Source organism: Gymnogyps californianus, chromosome 15, assembly GCF_018139145.2.
Source record: "Gymnogyps californianus isolate 813 chromosome 15, ASM1813914v2, whole genome shotgun sequence".
Taxonomy (NCBI): domain Eukaryota; kingdom Metazoa; phylum Chordata; class Aves; order Accipitriformes; family Cathartidae; genus Gymnogyps; species Gymnogyps californianus.
In genome coordinates this window covers 4,688,619-4,707,323 of record NC_059485.1, presented here as the reverse complement: position 1 = coordinate 4,707,323, position 18,705 = coordinate 4,688,619, and the positions used below count along the sequence as shown (strand labels likewise).

Here is an 18,705-nt window from a genome sequence, read left to right as displayed (position 1 = left end):
GCCAGTGCAGTGGGAGAAGCGTGCACCACCCTTGCATGTCCTTTCATCCACTGCAGCGCAGGGGCAAGGTGTCAAAAAGCAAACAGAGGGCAGTTGTGGAGTCCTGGTCCTCCCTCTTGCACTCCAGGCTCCCTGAGGTCAGCCTTAACCAGAGCTGCACCCACAAGCTGCTGCAGAAGGACCCTCGTACCACAAGGACTAGGAAGAAGAGGAGCTGGAACTGATTTTTTTGGCTATTTCCATGTCTGACTTGGCAACCAGAAACCGCAGCTTCTTCCCTCCGGAGCGGATGAGGTCCACTGCACTGTGGAGAGCGACAACAGGGAGAGAGATGAATTCTGGCTGCCCGCAGGCTGGCAGCCCCCCAGGAGCCTGCCAGGTCACGGACATTTGCAAAACACCCCCCCCATTTGCAAAACACCTGCACCCTCTGCTCTGTGCCTGCTGGGTGCTACAAGCAGGGTCTGTTTCTCTTGTGCCTGTAGCTTTACGGAGAGCCTGGCCTCCATGCAAGTGCTGCCAGGACAAGGGGAAAAGAGCCCCGAGCTGCTCTGCCCTGTGGGCACCTGGGCTCTGCTGCAGGCAGGCAGGGTGCGAGCTGCCCCATCCCGCTGCCTTTGAGAGGAAGCCTGGGGTGGGATGGGGCTGGAGCAGCTCGCATTGCTGAGATCCACCTCTGGAGTTCTCATTTGTTTCCTGAGTATGCTCGCCAGCTTTTGCTCCCTGATCCCTCTTCCAAACCCCTCCACCCAGCTGCCTTCCCCCCCTTTCCAGTGTCCCAGGCAGGTCGCTCCTCTCTCTGCAGCTTGCCCATACCACAGCATCGTCTGCGTTGTTGGCCGGGACCGTAGCACCAGGCACTCAGAGACCCAGTTCAGCTCTTTGCTGCAAAACAGCTGAAAACCTGGACTTGAGCAGTAACTCCCACGGTGCCGATACCGGACCGGGCCCTCCGTCGGGGTGCGACTCACCTTTGGTAGTCTGCCCCAATGAGACTGGTGCCATTGACAGCCAGGATGCGGTCCCCAATGGAGAGCCTGCCGTCAGCGGCCGCGGGGCTGTCCTCGATCAGGGTACGGATGTAGATCCCCGGGGAGCAGAGAGGAGTGTGCTGTTGGCAGGGAAAGGCGGTGAGTGACCAGTCAGGGCAGAGGGGACACGAAAGGTTTGCGGTCCCAAAGGGCTGAGCTCCCCAGGCAGGGTGACTCTGCCCCGTGGCTCACAGCCAAGCGGGTGCCTGATGCCAGGTGGGACCCTGGAGGCGCTGGGGAACTTGATGGATGGGTGCTGGGGATGGTGTCGCTAACAGTAATGGGAAGGAAACTTGAGCCTTTGGTTTTATATCAATTTATACACAGAAAGGAGAGGTGGGGGCAATCTTTTCTTGTTCAGTTTAATTAAGAGTAAAGCATTGTTAACCTGAAGCCGACTTGGGATAGGAGCTTTTTGCTCACAGCTGTCCCCGGGGCTTGGTGATGCCCTGTTTCCTACTGACTAATGCACTGCCGTGAAAGGCCACTTAGTAAGATGATCCACCGCCCTAAGCCAGATTGCAACGCCACCTTATGCAACGAGTGCCGTCGCTGGCGGAGCTGTTCTGGCACCCGGCGAGCCTCCCTGCTCCCCTCCGCTTCCCTTGCCACCCGCTGAAGGGTGGAGGAAAGACCTCGGCTGAGTCATTTTCCTTCCACAAGAGAGCTGAGCCTGTTTGCTCTCTCCAGCTGCAGGACAGCTGTGATGGACTTTGCGTGCACGGCACAGCAACTCAGGAGTAGAGATCTGCTCCTCCCGAGAGATCACTCTCTGCCTGATTTTCCCCAGGAGAAGCAGCCTAGCTCCCATGGGAAGCCATTAGCTTCTTTGCTGGCTTTTCTTGGCATATAAAACATGTCCCACATGTCCCACTTCAGCTATTTGGAGGGGCATCAGCCCTGTCCCACGATCAGTGAGAACTCACCAAGCCGTCGATCAGCCCCATCCCCAGCCCGATGGGTCCTCTCTCCAGCTCCACCACGAAGACGTAGCAGAAGTCATCGGTGGCAGAGCTGCGGCTGGAAGACTCTGGCGTGGGGTAGTCATAGGGGGTCGGCGAGCATCCTGGCAGTGGAGAAACCGGCTTACCGCTCTGGCATCGCCCAAACCCAGCCTCACAACCTCCCACTGAAAGCTGCCCCCCAAAACCTCATCAAAGCCGACCTCAGGTAGCCCCAGGGCTGGAGCTGGATGAGATGCTCCGCTTGCTCTCACCTGCCTTGTCCAAGCACTGACAAGTCCCCGCAGGAACCGTGTGTGCGGGGAGGGCTGCACAGCAGAACGGCAGCAAACACCCTCGTGCCCCAATCTTGCACCCCTAAAGCAGGGCAGCGCCAGCTTTCCGTACCTTCTGGGGTGCTGCCTTTGGTGCCGTTCATCCCATTCCTCCGGGGGTCCTGCAGCCCCTTGCCGGTGCCCTGAGGGGACTCCGGGTTCCCGGAGTCAAAGTTTAGGGGGGTGGTGGGTGGCGTCAGCAGGCAGGAGGGGTCTGTGGGCGCCGTGCCAGCATTGGGGGCCGGATCCCTGCCCAGCTGCAGCCGCTTGAGCTTCTCCTGGAGCTGGGGCTCGCCGGCGGGGTGCTCGCAGGGGCAGCCGTTGGTGGCCAGGCAGAGCTGGGGGCTCCCCTCCGGCTCGGCGCAGCCCCCCAGGGAGCAGTAGTCCTCCTGGGTGATGGTGCTCCCCAGGGCAGCAGCCGGGCTCTCGCTCACCTCCAGGACATCTGGCATCATGCATGCCTCTTTCTTAAGAGAAGGAGAAAAATGCTCTGTGGGACCCTGTGTGTGTGCTTTTCACACCCTACCTGCACCCCACCACCCTGCCTGCTTTGCAGGCAGGACGGCTGCCGGCTCCAGCCAAAGCCTTGGCAATTCGGACACCGCCAGGGCTTGTCCTAGCTTCCCAGCACAGCTCCCACACCCCAGTTTTATGGCCAGGGCCATGCTGGGGATGCTCACAGCCAGCCAGGAGGGGAATCCTGGTCATGTCCCCGCTAGGGGATCTCACTGGAGGGGAACACTGGGGGAGCACAGCTCCTCCTGTGTGGCCCCAGAGCTGGGTGGTGTGGCCCCAGGGTGACGGGAGGAGGTAGCAGTGCCTGCGGGTGCTGCAGTCAATGGGGACAGGGTGGGAGAGTAGAAGGGGACCTGCTGGAGGGACGTCCTCCCCAGGGAGATGGGGATGAATGGCAGTTGAGCTTAGCACCGCAGCACGTCTTGCCCTCCCTGTGCTTTACAGGCATTAGCTAATTAGTGCTTTTGTGCAAGCCTGCCTGGCTACCTGGGGACAGGGAGGGTGCAGGGCAGGGAGGACGGGGGAACGTGCAGGGAGAAGGGGAGCGCTGCCTGCAAACATCCCCCCTTCCTCCCTCCTCCCCACTAACAAGATTGCTGGTACGAGCCTGTCCTTCCAGCTCACCTTCCCGCACCCCCCAGGCTGGGGGATTAGCAGCACTAATCCTTCCAGCAGCTCTACGTGAGGGCATCACCACAGCTCCAGGCTGCAGGCAAGGGCAACAAGCCCTTGGCACTGGGCTCAGAGGGGTCTCCAGAGGGACCCAAGACCCTCCTGCCCACCCAGGAGAGGAACAGCCCTTCTGTGGGGTACAGGCTACCTTTGGGGGTGCTGAGCCTGGCTCCTCGCTGGTGTGGGTGCTCTTGCTCTGCAGGCTCCAGAGGAAGTGGCGGATGTAAAGGAGGTGCCGGTAGATGTTGTTGTCCAATGTCTCCACCTCCAGGTCCACTTTGAAGCCCCCGCTGGGCAGGATGATGGGCGGGTGGTTGTCGAAGGACTCCAGCATCTCATCTGAAAGGTGGAGGGAGGGAGGCTAGCACTGGCCTGGGCTGCACCCCGCTTCTGTCTCCCAGCTCTCGGCCACATGTGGTCTCCCAGCCAGGACTGGGGACACGGTGAGCCGCGAGGCAGCGGCATCCCTCACTTGGGAATGCAGAAAGAGCCCCAAGCCCTTCTGAGTGCGCTTTTGCATCCTTTGCAATATCCGAATCACGGGGCCGTGGTTATTCCTGATCGCTGCAGTTACTACAGGAGCCCCAGGGAGGGGAAGGGAATTGCCTGTTTGGTTTGTACATAAAAACCTTGGAGGGAGCCTGCGGGTGACTGGAGCATGGTGACCGGAGCAGCACTGAGCACAAAGCCAGGGGCTCACCGGGCTGGAAGGTGGCCGGGCTCTCCTCCTCGCCGGGCTGCCACGCTGCGATGCAGCCCACATCCATCACTGCCTGGCACTGGCTCAGCACCCGGTAGAGCTGCGCGGGGCTCAGCGCCGGGAACTCGGCTCGCAGGGACGGCCAGGTCATCTGAGCGAGGAGACAGAGCGCGGGGCGAACAGCAGAGGTGAGGAGCTGCTTTCTCCGAGGAGCAGGGGCTCACGAGGGGGATGGGAGGGAGAGGCCGGGCACGATGGAGTGACCCTGAGCATCCCCTCCTCAGTACGGCCCACCCACAGACCTACCACCCTGGGAAGGGGCAGCTGGCAACAGGTTGCAGAAGAAGGGACATATCACTGCAGGGACCCCAAAATGCCGAGCGAGGTCTTTCCTACCCGTGCATCCCTCACCTGGACCAGCTGGGAGCCGGGCATGGCCAGCAGGTTGGCCACGCTGGCGAGTTTGGCGAAGAACTGCTGGGCGAGCTGCTCGAAGCCGGCGCCGCGCAGCCACTCCAGGAGCAGCCGCACGCTGGCCCGCAGCTTCACCCCCTGTGACCAGTGGAAGCAGCCGAGAGAGGAGCCTGCGGAGGCAGAGCATCCATCAGCACGTGTCGGGGAACAGTCCCCTGGCCTTTGGCTGGAGCCAAGCCCCTGCCCCAGGGGTAAAGCTGCCCCAGGGCAGCAAAATAAATCCAGGTTAATGTCCCCAGCATCCTATAGCTGTAAGTTCTGGTGGTGGCTGGATCTCGCCTGGCACTAACAGCAGGCAATGGGGCTGCTGTGTTAATGAGGACTAACGAGCACCTCAGTTACAAAGCAGGCTGCAGTAGTTTATTAATGAGCTGCCCCCCCAAACTGCTCTCAGCCTCCTCTGCTCAGGCTCAAAAGGGCAGTGCTCTTGCAGGGGGTGAGGATGGGGCACTCATGGGGTTAAAACCCTCCTGGGAATGGGGACCCTGGAGACAGCAGCTGGGTCTGTGCTTGGCCTCCCCATAACGGTGCTGAGACCTGCCCACCTCCAGCCCCCTCAAGCTGCTTGAAGCCTCCTCCCTCCTGTACCCCCCGAGGTGGCACTGGAATAGACTGGAGGGACTCCCAAAGGGCCGGTCCCCTACGGGTTACCCAGTCCAGGCTGGGTGTTCAGGGAAGACTGACCCTTATCTAGGAGCTGGTTGAAGAGCAGGGTGTTGGAGAAGAAGAAGAGGTAGGCGAACATCTGGGAGGTGATCTCCGGGTGCACTTCGTACTGACGGAGCAGGTCCAGCGCTGCCTGGTAGATGAGCACGACCCTGCGGAGCTCCTCGGGCAGCGGCGGGGATGCCCGCCAGCTCTCCCGGCACTCGTTCTGGAAGGGGTTGCACTCCAGCAGGGCAGGGAGCGACACGTACAGACACTGCAGAGAGAGCGGCAAGTTCACAGCAGACTGATTTTGTTTCTTTTTTTCTTTTTTTTTTTTTTTTTTTTTGCATGAACCAAACCCTTCTGACCCCCTCACCTCCACAAGCCGAGCAAACCCTGCTGGCGCTGCTCCGGCAAGGGGCTGATCCTGCTTACCCCCTGCCTTGACGCGCTCCAATGTTAGGCAAGTGTTTAAAAAAAAATAAGAATGAATGTGTCTGTCACTTCCAGCAGTTGGAGGTGATGGCGTGGGACGGCTCAGCTAAAGGGATCTGAAAACTGATTTGAACCAGGGCAGCAGCTGACCAGCTGGGCACGAGGGTGAAAGAAAAACCGAGTCTGATGGGGATGACCTTTCCCTATTGCTTAAATGGGAGAGCAGCACCTAGCACCCACCTCTGCCGAGGCTAAGGGGGGGGGCGAGGGTGCTGGGGAGGAGGGTGCTGCTCCGGCAGAGCGGTGCAGGAGCAACCCCTGCGTCCCCGTGTGCCGACGCCAGCGGACAGGCAGGGCCGTCCCGCACACAGCAGCCTTTCTCCTGCCTCACACTGCCCGCTCTGTTCCCTGCTCCCGATGCCACCCGGCTCTCGCGGTCCAACGGCAACGGTCCAGGGGCCCCTTTCCATCGTGCCCTGAATCACACCATTATGCCACGCTGGCCAGAGCCAAGCAGCTCTCCCTAAACGCCTCCCTTGAGCCACTGCACTGCAGGCAGGGAAACACGCTGCAGTAATTCAATACTTTTCCTGGGCTGCGACCAAAAATCGGGGCATTTCAGCCCAAAGGAAAACACCTCAGCGTGACACAACTGCCAAAGAGTAAAAGCTTAAAAAAACCCTCCTGCGCAGCCCAAGAGCGCTCCTGGGGATGCTTGTGCTGGCCCCGTGGGACGCTGCCGCCCTCCTCGGGGAGCCCGTACCTTGGAGATGTAGTAGACGCACTGCTGGAAGGTGTACATGATCACCTCCTCCAGCACCGTCATCGCCTCCTCGCTGGCTGTGATGGTTGAGGAGAACAGAGACTCCTTGGAGCCTACGGGATGGAGAGGAGGATGGGGGACCAAACCTGCAGCAGCAAGGTGGGCCGAATCCAGCGCTCCCCAAATCCCCGGGGTGAGCATTATTAGCGCTCCCAGGCTGGTACCACCACCCTGGCATCCCCCCAACACGGGCAAAGAGGCTCCTCTCGTCCCAGAGCACCCACCTACCACCTCCCACGGCTCACAACGCCGCTGGCAGCACAGCCCGGCGCTGCAGCACGGTGGCCTCTGCCCCATCCCTCCAAGAGCCCGTCTGGCCTACGAACGTTTTAACTTGCTGCATAGACCAGAAGGTTTCTGAGCCTGATTTGAACCCTTTTTCCTTTTTTTTCTTTCTTTTTTTTTGCTGGCGTTAACACGGGCTCACCAGTGAGCAATTCTTCAGGGTTGCCTGCAAATCCAGGTGCCCTCACAGCAGCCAGGGGGGGAAGAAAGCCACCCCCGAGGCATTATCTGCAAGTTGCCGTGGTGGAAAGGGGAGGCTCGGCTGCGAACGCAACACAACCTGCCCCGAAGCTGAGCAGCACCATGGCACGACGCGAGGCTGCTCCTCCCACCCAGATTACCCCAGCCTGCACCGCGGAGATGGCCCTGCTGATGAGGATTACAGGGGGTTAAAAGAAGCATCTCGGGGGCACGGACCACCGCTTGCGACCGCGGATTAGCAAAGCAAAGTCGCTCCGGCCGGAGAAGCAAGCAGGGTGCTGCGTCCAGCCCTACCTCTGACGTCCAGCTCCTCCTCCATGCTCTGGATGTAGGTGGGCGATTTCTGCTGGATGAAGTAGAGGATCTCGATGGCATTGGCCATCCAGAAGAGGATGTGCTGCAGGTCCGGGAGAAGGTCCGTGATGGTGAAGCGGGACAGGGCGGCAGGGTCCTGGCTGGGGAGACACAGCAGGCGTTATGGCTGCTGCTCCTCAGCATCTCCACCCAAGCTTTTGGGGAGAAAACAGCCAGCCTGGGGCAATGCCAGAGAGCTTTTGCATCCTCTCACCCGCAAGCCCAGCGCTCCCCTTAGGAAGACCCTTTACAAGCAAAAACCTGGTGGTTCCTGCTCTGTGGGATGGCAAAGGGGACCCTGCAGGGACTGGGCTGGTCAAGGGCCACCTGGCCGTTGTGGGGTGCCACTTTTGGGGGAGACTCCCCCTAATACAGCTGAACTGCAGTAAATACCCGTGGCTGAAGAGCAGCTCTCCCTGAGAAGTATGTGCTGTTCCTGCCAGCTCTGGACGGTTAAACCCAGCCCGCCCGCACTGGGCTGTTCAAAAATAAAACAAAATAAATAAAAAGCATCTGGGAAGTTTCTCAACTGCTGAACTGCTTTTTCCTGCTATAGGAAAGGCCTGGGAAGCATCCTCGGAGCTTGTCCTAAAGGACAGCTCACAGCAAGCGCCAACAGTTTCTCCAGATGCTGCTTTGGAGCCTGGATTTTGGAAATGGCTGGGAAGCCAGCCCCCCGCACCGCTGCAATGGCCCCAAAGTGGTGCTCCCCACCCCGGGACACCCTGTGCCACCATCCCTGGATGCACACATGCAACGCCAGCCTCGTCCCCACTCCACAGGGGCGTCTTCAGCATGAACGGGGCATCCCCGCTACATCCCTCAGGGATGCTGAAACCACATGTGCAAAGCCTTGGCCAGGTCTTGGATTGGAGAAGACCCCAGAGCTGCTGCAGGTCCTATTTCCCCCCCAACCTCGCCTGCTTTTCCAGCCCCCCACATTCCCAAGCAGGGGCCTTGCAAGCACCACAGTGAAAGGACCAGAGAGCCGAATGTATGAGATTGAGCAGGAAAACTCAGTGTGCATCGGTGCCAGCAAGCTGGGAGGGTGGTTTTAGCCAGACACGGACTCCTCTCACTCATGGAGGAAGAACCAAGTTGAATTCTCCCCCTTTCAGGGCAAAACAAGGAGGGGCAGAGGGTTGCACTTACTGCTGGGACTGCTTCTCAGCCAGCTCCCGTGTCCGCTCCTGGGCAGGCAAAGAAAGGGAAAGCAAAATGAAAACCAGCAGAACAGGGCGGCATGAGCATCACCCCGACCAGCACTCGCTGCCACTGGGGGCTGAGCTGGGGGAAGCCCCCAGGCGGGGTCCAGCAACACCCCCACCCCACCAACACCCCCGTCCCACCGCCGACTGACCCACACCGTCCTCTGGATCATTTTGGCCGCTTTGAGCAGCAGCTGCCCGAAGTCACCCGGCTCGAAGCTGGTGGCCGAGTGCTGGATGCAGAGGCAGAGCAGGAAGGCAGGTGTCAGCTTGTGGTCATCCCCCCCGGCTCGATCAGGGTCATGATGCGCCGCAGGAGCACGTCCTCGGCCGCCGGCTCGAACTCCAGCAGCAGCTTTCTGCGGGGTGCCCTGGGGCCGCCGGCGGGTGAGGGCCCCCGCTTTTTGGTGGCAGGGTCCCTCTCCTTCAGCAGGCTGCTGCATGCCCCACAGACGAGGGGACCCTCGGGGACGGCGGGGTGCAGGGCTCGCAGCCTCAGCAGGGTCTGCGCCGGCAGCGGCTGTGCCTTCATGGGGTCCTTGTAGAGGAGCAGGTAGTAGAGACCGAGGGAGAGGAGGTCCCCGTGCCGCAGCACGACCGTCCTGGCCACCTTGGCGAAGTTGACAGAGATGCCGGCACCGGCGATGGGCTCCAGCACCAGCTTCTCCTCTGAGCGATGCCGGGAAGGTCGGAGCTTCCTGATGGTGCAGTGCAGGGGCAAGATGTCGGGGGCCGACAGGCTGATGCTGGGCTTGCTTGCCTGCGTCCTCTGGCCCACCGTGTGCTGTTCGCGGTTCAGCAGGTAAACCAAGCTGTCCTGCCAAGCGGGGAGAGGCGGCATGAACCGGGAAGGGGGGGGAGAAGGGACCCTCCTCCCTGCAGTGCGGTGGGTGCTGCAGCCTCCCGCTGTCCCTGGCCACCCACCCGCCTGCTGCACCTTTGCACAGCAGAAACACGTTTCTCTCTTTATTTTCCTTGCTGCCAAGCAGGACAGCAGCGATCCCTGCTTTGGGCATGCTAATAAATGGGCACAATAACTTTGGGCATGCAGTAAATGGGGCTGCTTTGGGCAGAAGGAGCCCTCCCTCCACCTCTCACTCCCCCCTCTCCTGCAGCTGCTTTTCCTTCCCACCTTCTACCCCCAGACTGCAGCGATGCCTGCATCCCCCTGCCTCGGGGAGGACGGTGGGACCCCGGTCAGAGCAGCCGCTCCCTGCCCTGCCTTCTCCCCGCACCTGCCCGCACACCCTGAGGCAGCTCACGTAACCACCCCATGCCTCAGTTTCCCCAGCTGTACTAATGGGATGGCTGCAGATGGGTGAAGGCTGCAGTGCCAGTGCCACCCTGCCAGAAAGATTGGAACAGCCAGATACTCAACGGGGACAAAGTAGCCATTAACTACAAGAGCCGTCCCAGTCCTTTCCAGTTCTCCAAGTGCCTCCAGCATTGGGGAGCAGAGGCTCCCAGACGCGCTGTCTCCTTGCTGCCTCTCATTACGTTTGCCACTAACGAAGCAGCCAGACAGGGGACGGGGCAGCTCAGCCATTACCCGCAAAACCGGGCCTCCCTTGTGCCAAGGCAGGGATGCTGCTCCGGGGCTTTCCCTGCCTCCTTCTGGGGCACTGCCGGGGGGTCACGGCTCCTGGCTCCGCGCCCCCCGTGCTTGGGGACAGCCTTGGGGACAGACTTAGGGGACAAAGCTGCAAGTCCCAAGCTGGCACCGCTCGTTTTCTAAAGGATGCTCTTCCGTGCCACCACCACCACCCCCTACCCCAGTAGCTCCGGCCATGCAAGCAGCCCCCCTTCCCCGGGGCTCGGGGGGGGGGGGGGAGGGGAGGAGGAAAGCGGGGGGGTGCCGGGGGGGGTGCAGGGGGGTGAGCGGGAAGGCGGCGCGGTGCTTACATGCTGCTGGCTGTAGCCCTGCAGGAGCAGGAGGTGCGGGGACTGGTAGAGGGAGTACCGCATGCTGCCGTCGCTCCGCGCCGCCGCCGGGCTCCCGGGCAGGGTGGAGCAGTACCGCTGGAGCCGCTCCCCGGTCCCGGTCCCGGTCCCGGTCCCGGTCCCGGCCCCGGCCCGCCGAGCCGGGTTACCCAGGCTGGTCTCGCTGAGGCTGCGCCGCAGGGCCGGGGGGGGCCGCGCCGCTCAGCCCCCGCCGGCGGCCGCCGGGCCCCCGCGCCCGGTGCCGCTGCAGCTTCCGCGCTTGGGCGTTGATGCCTGCAGGGATGGGGGGGGGGGAGAGCGGCGTTCAGCCCCCGCCACCTCCCCGGGACCCCCCGCAGCCGCAGCCCCCCCCCCCATCTGGAGGGATGCTGCAGCGCGGGAGTCGGGATGGAGCAGCTGAAAGCCCCCTCCCCGGGACTACGCACCCTCTCGTGGTCCCTTGCCCTCCCCAAAGGGTGACACCAGGACACCAGCGTGGAGAGTTTTGTGCTCCGATGCCACCGCCAAAAAGGGGGTGCCCCAGCCCTCCCCGGCCCCCAAACCCCACTGACCGGGCAGCAGCTGGGCTGGGCTCAGCGTCCACAGCATCCCCCACCTGCCCCGGCCACACTGCCAGGGCTGGGGGGGAGAGGAAATCTATACTAAAAAGAAATTTAGCTCAATCTTTGCAAAAAAAAAGAGCCTGGATGCTGTTTTCAGGCCTTCAGCACTCAGTGGCCAGCAGCAAGCGAGAGCTGTGGGGAGCCCCCCCCGGTCCCCCCAAGCACCAGCCGGGCACAGGAGCTGTGAGCTGCAGTGGAGCCTGCCCGCCTGCCTGCCGCAGGAGCAAGCTGTAATTAACTTCTCCCGAGCATCAATTCGGGCAGAGCTGTCCGCAAGACGAATGGGAGCCGGAGCGAATGAATAGGCCTGGCCTAGCCGCAAAAGCAGCCCCTTGCGTGGTGTCCCCAGCCCTGGGGGGTCCCGTGGGCCCCTCCATGCTGCGAGCGCGGCTCAAGCTCTGCAGGAGAAATAAGAAGTTGCGGGTCCAACGGGCAATGGTCGTACCTCGGGTGGGCAGCCTCCTGGGAACAGGTCGCTGGCATTCGGGGAGGACGAAAAGAGGGGGAAAAACCTGAAGGATTTGCTTGCGGGAGCAGCACTGCAGCGGCGTCGGTGCAGCACAGAGCCAGAGCCCCGCTCACGGCTCGGCCGACCAGTGAGCAGGCTTCAGCCAGCGAGATTTGGGGACAGCTGGCGGGATTTGGGGACGGCAGAGCGAAGAGCCTAGTGCCCAGGGCTGCTTAAAGGGACACTCACAAGCTCAGACCCCAAAAAAAAGCCATCTGCCTTATTTGGTGAGGAATGGGCTGCCGGTTCTGAAATACATTTTTGTGTTTGTTTGTTTTAAATCAAGCACTCCTTTGCTGGGAAAATGAAAGAGATGAGGATGGGGAGGTGGGTGGGAGAGGGAGAAAATAGCCCCTGCTGTTTACATGCCTTGGGATTAGGGCAAGGCATGGCCAGCCACCCCGAGCGGTCCAGTGCCCCACGTCCTTCTTAAAAAGGCAATCATCAGCCCTGCTCACGTTCCCATCATGGCCAGCGGCACAGCACGGGACGCCTGCATCCCACAGATGTGAAATCTGGGAGGTGCAAAAAGCCTGCCTGGGCAGGAGCACAGCCCAAGCCATGTCGCTGGGGATGCCAAAGGCCACCCCAAACGTGTCTGCAGGTGGCCTTGGCTCCCCCCAGGAGCCCCATCCCCAACTCACAGCATGGAAATGGGCCAAAGGGATGAAGGATGGCTGGGGCGATGCAGGTCCCAGCCCAGCCCATGGGAGTGGAGGTAGAGAGGGGCCAGATCCTGGGGAGCAGCTATTGCTGGAGCTCGCTGCACCGGGAGGGAGCAGGGGCTGCTGGGACTGGGGTCCCACCACCCGGAGAGAAACGCCATCACCGGTCCCTTATCTAGGGGAGAGGAAGCTTCTGTATTTATTTTGTGTAGGAAAAAGCTGCTTTTTTACTGCCGATAGAGTCCCCGTCACAGGCTCCCCGCTAACCCCGGAGCTGCGCTGGAAAGATAAACACAGCTCTTTTCCTGAGCATAACAAAGTCCCTCCATAAACCGGGTTAGTTTTTTTTCAATCCTCTGGTACTGTTTTCTGCTCTTGAGCATGTGCAGGTTATCCCACCCAAAACGCTGTGCGAGCATCTCCGACACAGTGTGGCCGGGGCAGAGCCGGCAGCTACTGAAGCCACATGGCGATGTAGATGGGAACGGAGCAGGATCGCATCCCGTCCCTGAGGGAGAGCTGGGCATCCCAGGCAAGGGCATCGTGCACCCCCTGGCCAGCAGCCACCAGACCCCGCCAAGCTGCTGCCTCTAAACCCATCCTGCATCCCGGGGGGAAACGTGCCGGTTGTGGTGCCTGGGATCTTGGCTGGGATCTGCCTCTTTTTCAGCCTAGGAAAGAGGTTCCCTCTTCCTGGCTGAGAAATAAATCAGTCAATAAGTAACTCCACGGGCCCCAGGAAAGAAGAAATGCTTTGAATTTACCCAGGAGGGGCTAACACCAGGCTAGTCCTTCCTCATGTAATTGCTACACAGACCCTGCAGGAATCCTCCCTGGATGCAGTTATGCTAAGGTATATCAAAGGCAGATCCTCAAAGGTACCTGCCAGAGCATCTTTTAATATAACAGGCTTAACTCCTAAGTTTCTCAAGGTGTGCACGCGATTCAGCCTCCAGCCTCCCGGGAAAGCCCCGGCAAGCTCGGGACACAGTGCAAAACAGGGCTGGTTTGGAAGATGAATGCCATAAAGATGCTAAGTGCTGTGCCTCTGTCCCAGCACCCTCCAGTTTGTGGGTGTTTTCCCCAGATGCTCCCTAAATGCTGCCTCATCGCTCCCCAAAAGGAGCAGGGCCAGGGGCAGCAGTGAGAGAGGGCATCAGCCTCGTTTACTGCAGAGATGTTCTACCTGTGCTGCTAATTAGTGGCATGAGGAGCAACCACCTTCCACTCCAGTGGGAAGCAGCTAATAAACTAATTAGGATAATGGGTAACTGAGCAGATAAAACTCTTAAGCTATTTGCTAATATGTCACAGATGGGTGTGGAGCCTTTCCCCCAGCCACCAGTAAGGGTGGGCAGTGATGCTCCAGCCTGTGTGATACCAGTGGTCCCAGCCCTGTCACTCCAGTGATACCCTGCGTGGGGAAGGGCCCTGCAGGTATTTCCCTGGGGATCCTGCTTTGCGGTATCCCTGTTTTTTTTTTTTCCCAGGGAGCTGCAAGCCAAAAGTCTCTTTATTTTTTGCACAGATGCTGCGTTTTCCACACCAGCGCCCCATGACCCTGGGCAGGCAGCTGATGCTCGGCAAGGGGACCTCTGCCAGCTTGAGGCTGGTGACAAGGGTGACCCCAGTGGAGGGCACTCACAGTCAGTCCCCATCACACCAGGAGTTTTGTGTCTTTTTGGGGTGCAGACGTGCTGCATCACTCCCATTCATCCCTGGCAGCTTGCGGATGGGGTGGGAAAGTGTGGTCCCAGCTCTGCAGCATCCTTTTGGGCAGTGCCACCAGCATGGGGTGAGACCGGTGACAGAGCCCCTGGTGCCATTGAAAGAAAGGGTTGTAGGAGTGAGATTCTAACAGGTAAGACAAGTAAGGGCTGTGTAGTCTACAGAGCAGACAGCCTAAACGAACGTGGGTGTAGGTTTTCTGTCTCAGAAGAGCTTGGTCAGCTATGGAAAATGCCCAAAGGTTAAAAAATGGAGAATTTCCACCACCCCACCCAGGAGTGCTGAAACAAATGAAACGATATCTACGTTGAAAGTGTAATGGGCTTATTTCCAGACCTGGTGAGGAACTGTTCCTCCATCGGAAATCACCAAAGGGTGCTGAGCCCAGGCCCGCTCCATGCTGCCCGCTCCCGCGCCAGGCAGCCCAGTGCCCACCTCTCCCCTGGCCTGCGTGGGAGCCTTACCCTCCTCACGGCTGCCAGCCCACCCAGGATCGAGGTCACGGGTGGGAACGCTGCTTGCTGCAGCCGAGGGGGAGAATTTGAGGCCGAGAGTTGATGTGACCTTGGGCTCAGGCAGGGAGCTGCCACGTGGCCCTCCCTGCCGTGTGCTATAATCATTGCGCTTGGCTTTTGCCCTTTCCTCTATTCAAAAGAAGCTGTTTTTAGAGTCACCACTCTCCCAAAGTGCTTAAAGTCTCTCTGATCCTGGCTGGAGAAAGAGCCAAAGAGAAGAGCAGAGAATCCACCTCTGCAGCTCCCTCCCCGGTCCGGGCACCGGCAGCAGCAGCCTCTTTCTGTCTGTTTGCATCGCACGTGCAGCGAGCTGGGACCGATCCTGTAGTGTTCCCTCCCTGAGCAGACACAAGAACTGGACACAGTGAGGGATGGAAGGAGCCCTGTCTCACCATCGGGTGCCAACAGACCACCCTGCACAGCATTAATCCAAGGGCTGGGGGCTATTTTCCACTGCTCCTCCATCCTTCCCATTTCAAGGTAGGAGGTGAGCCCATCCCCAGCTCCCCGTGCTGATGGGGACCTGCCCACAACACAAGCAACTCCTAAAGCTGCAAACTCCATGCTCAGATTTTGGGGCACCCAGGGAAAAATTGCAAGTGCAAATTGCAGCGGGTGGGACCCCAGCAGCATCTGCTCTCCCCTGAAACACCCACGGCTGGTTTCCTTTGCGCCGGGGGCCTGGGCTCCTTCCAGCCCTCGTTGAAGCGGATGGGAAAGGAGCCCTGGCCCCGCTGGCGTGGGACAGGTCAGGCCATTTGTTCCGCTGCTGGTGGGGGAACCTTGGCTCTCGTTTGCCAAGCGCCCAGAGTAATCCTGCATCATTGTTAGGTTATTTCTGACAATCGCAACCCTTTCATACAGGCGTGAGGAACCGCTCGATGCCCATCCCAACAAAACCCCCTGGCCAACACCTCCAGAGCCCGATCCAGACCCCTCCGTCAGCAGGTCAGAGCCACCAAGGGCATCGTGCAATTAAAAATCTGATTTGAAACCTTTCCGCCCTCATCCTCATGGGGCTTTTATCTGAGGGTGGGAGGAGGAAAACTTCATTACTCTGCGCTGGGGTCACTTATTAACCTGCTGGTTCCTAATGATGAACTTATCTCCTCCTGCCAGCCCTGGACTCGATCAGGCACCTCCGGGGGAGCTCTCCTGCCCTACATCGCTCTCTCTTCATTAGCTTTTTATTTTGCTTAATTGTTCCTGCAGATTTGCCCGAGGTGTCTGGCCTGGGGGACGCCCACGGGGAGACGGGGGTGCAGGGGAGCGGGGCAGTGCTCTGCCAGGCACGAAGCTGCGCCGAGGCACGGGTCACCATGATGCTAGTTCACAGCGATGGGAAGAGCAGGCAACACTGATGCTCTTGCTTGCTGCTGCCCAGCCGTGAGTGGGGATTTGGTATGAACGCCTAGACTGGCTGGGGTAAATATTTGAGGTCGCAGGTACCAAATTTATGCAGGAGAGCACTGAGTACCAACTCTAGCCAGGAGCCTTGCAGCTAAAATGTGGCTACCCTCCCACTTGCACCACCTCACCATGTCCAAAACACGTCCAAAAGCTGCTGGTGTGGGGTGCATCTCCCAGGGGGGGTCACAGCTCCCCAGACCCTCTCCCTGCCCCACACCCGGCTCTGACCTGCGGTGGTGGTGTCCACATCCCTGGCTGCCAGCTCCTCCACCTCCGCCCTCTTGCGCAGCTCCAGCCGCCGCGAGAAGCCCTCCCTGGGCTTCCAGAGGTCCTGGATGAGCAGCGGCTTCTCGTGGTCACCCAGGACCCTCAGCCCCTCCGTTTGCCACCGTTTCTCGGGGCCCTCGAACCTCCCGATGACATCGCACAGGGCGTACTGCCCGGCGCTGAGCTGGCTCAGCCCGTAGCGCTCCAGGGCTTCCTTCACCAGCTCCCGCGCGCCCGAGCTGCCCGTCGCCAGCACGCTCTTGTAGTTGGTGCCCGCGCAGATGTTGCCCCCGAAGATCTTCAGGACACCGGGGGCCGAGAGCTGGGTGGAGAGCTCGGCCGGGTCATCCTCACCGGCTGCCGGGGAAGCAGAGGCTGAGCTCCGGTCCTTGTAGCTCAGCGTCCGGTACAAGACTTGGGAGAAAATCCGGCTCTGGCGCTTCAGCCGGTTCTTGGATGGTGGAGCCATGGTGGAGCAGGACCCATAAAACATCGCGCGTGAGGTCGTCATGGGGCGCAGCTGGGGAGGGAAGAGGAAAAAGGAGAAGGTCAGCGGTTTGGAGGCCAGATGTGCAGCAGGGAAGAGCGAGCAGGAACCAGCTGGTGGCCGCCGAGGAGCCACTGTCACCTCCAAGGTGGAAGGGACAGCAGCAAGGGAGGGCCATTTCCCTTGTGCAAACCAAAACACCAGCGGCCAAGCTCAGCCAGGCTCCTTGGCATCAGCACAGTTACGCCAGGATGGATTTGCCCCTGAAAACGTAGCCTGGAGCGGCCCCAAATTGCTCCATCGTGTGTATTAAGAGGTCCCTCTTGCCCAAACAAAATGCAGTGGGAGGAGAGCAGAGCCCAGCAGGACTTGGCGGGGCCCATCCTGGTCAGGAGCCAAGGTGTCAGGAGTTACTTTCACTAACGAGTTTACGGAGCAATCCCATTTTTTAGAGGTAAAACAGAAAGCTCAAGTGCAAATTCAGTCACTCTGAGGTCACTGCTAAATGCTTTTGCTCACCGAGAGGCACAGGGTGAAAATGGGCTTTAATTAGCCTTTCTAAAAATGTCCTGACTCCGGCAAATCTCTTGGCTGTTGCTAGTTTGCGGAGGATGTTAAAGCACGTGGTGGCATCGCTGACAAAGCTGCCCTTGTCACGTTAGCCAGGGCAGGGCTGCTTAGGGCAGCCCCAGGCTGGCAGTGACCGAAGGAGAGGTGGCCATGGCTGTGCGACAGCTCCCGGTGCACCTCGGTCCCCAGGAACGGGCTGGAAACCACGATGCTCTTCTGGCTTTAGGCAGATAGCGGTCCTGCCCGATGTCACTGCCAACATCTGGGGCTGGCTTTGAAATTGCATCCTGGATGCACGAACACCCAGTACTTGCACGGTGCTGATAACACCACCGGCTGCACCACGAACCGCTGGCAGGGAAGGTCTGGAAAGAGAATTTGAGCATTTCTGATTCGGACAGGACGGGGATGTCCCTCACCTCCAGATTTATAACGTGCAGCCTGCGTGCAGGGAACAGGCACGGTCAGGGACTCAGTGCATACACAGAGGATCCCCAAAATGTCCCATCTGCAGCTATCAGAGCGCTTTGATGCAGCAGTTGGCATGATCCAGCTGTGCATGGCCAGGGAGATGCAGGGTGCCGGCAGCTTTCTGCATCTGCAGCCCCGTCTCGCTCGGGCAGGATCTCGCCGCCGGAGCAAACCCAGCGCTATCAGGCAGAATGATGTCGGCCCTGGAAAGCCTCCAAACCACCATCTAATTCAGGAAGAAAAAGCGTCCCTGCTGCTAATGGAAGAGGTCACCTTCTAACCCAGAAACAACCTTCCTGCTGTACACGGAGGATTTCTGCAGGGTGTACATCTCCCCATCCCAGGACCAGAGGCCCATTGAACGCTGCAGATGGGGAAACCAAGGCACCAGCAAGCGCTAAGGCTGCAAGACGTGGCTGGGAGCTGTGCGATCCTACGATGCTGCTGCATCCCAAGTCACCCCTTTCCCCCCCCCAGCCCCACCAGGACTGTGAAAACGCTGGGGTTTGTCCTTACCAACCCACTGGCTCCGAAAGTGAGGAGGCAGCGGCTGTCCGGGTGCTGCGGGGCAGGGAGCGGAGCCGGCAGCCGCCCCGGCCCTGGCTCATCGCTGCTGCCTGGCTCCCTGAAACTGGGCTTAGTGATCAGCCTGGAAAGCAGAGCTTAGCATCTTGTGTTTTGTACCTCGCCAGCCGAGCGTTGGCCCCAACAGCTTCACCGCAACTCGCTGGATTTGGGGAAGGCTGTTCCTGCTCCCACCTTGCAGCTGGGGAAACTGAGGCAGGGATGAGGTCAGAGCTATGGCTCCCCCCACGCCGCTGCTCCTCCTCCAGCCAAGCCCAGAGCTGCTGCTCCAGCTGGGGACATCCCTTGGTGTCTGCTGTGTGACATCTCCCGGGAATGCCAGGGCGGACCCGA

General features: G+C 60.1%; 1 protein-coding gene across 1 annotated transcript; it reads right to left on the bottom strand.

Moving 5' to 3' along the window:
• Positions 1-112: 112 nt before the first annotated feature.
• RADIL (Rap associating with DIL domain) lies at positions 113-16,752 on the bottom strand. The gene is given in 17 exon segments (XM_050906181.1): positions 113-304; positions 972-1,111; positions 1,958-2,097; positions 2,381-2,774; positions 3,644-3,834; positions 4,196-4,346; positions 4,607-4,779; positions 5,354-5,591; positions 6,516-6,628; positions 7,356-7,516; positions 8,568-8,605; positions 8,776-8,909; positions 8,912-9,440; positions 10,526-10,616; positions 10,701-10,790; positions 10,792-10,837; positions 16,221-16,752. Coding segments are annotated over 17 exon segments (3,267 nt in total). The 3' UTR covers positions 113-198.
• Positions 16,753-18,705: the final 1,953 nt, after the last annotated feature.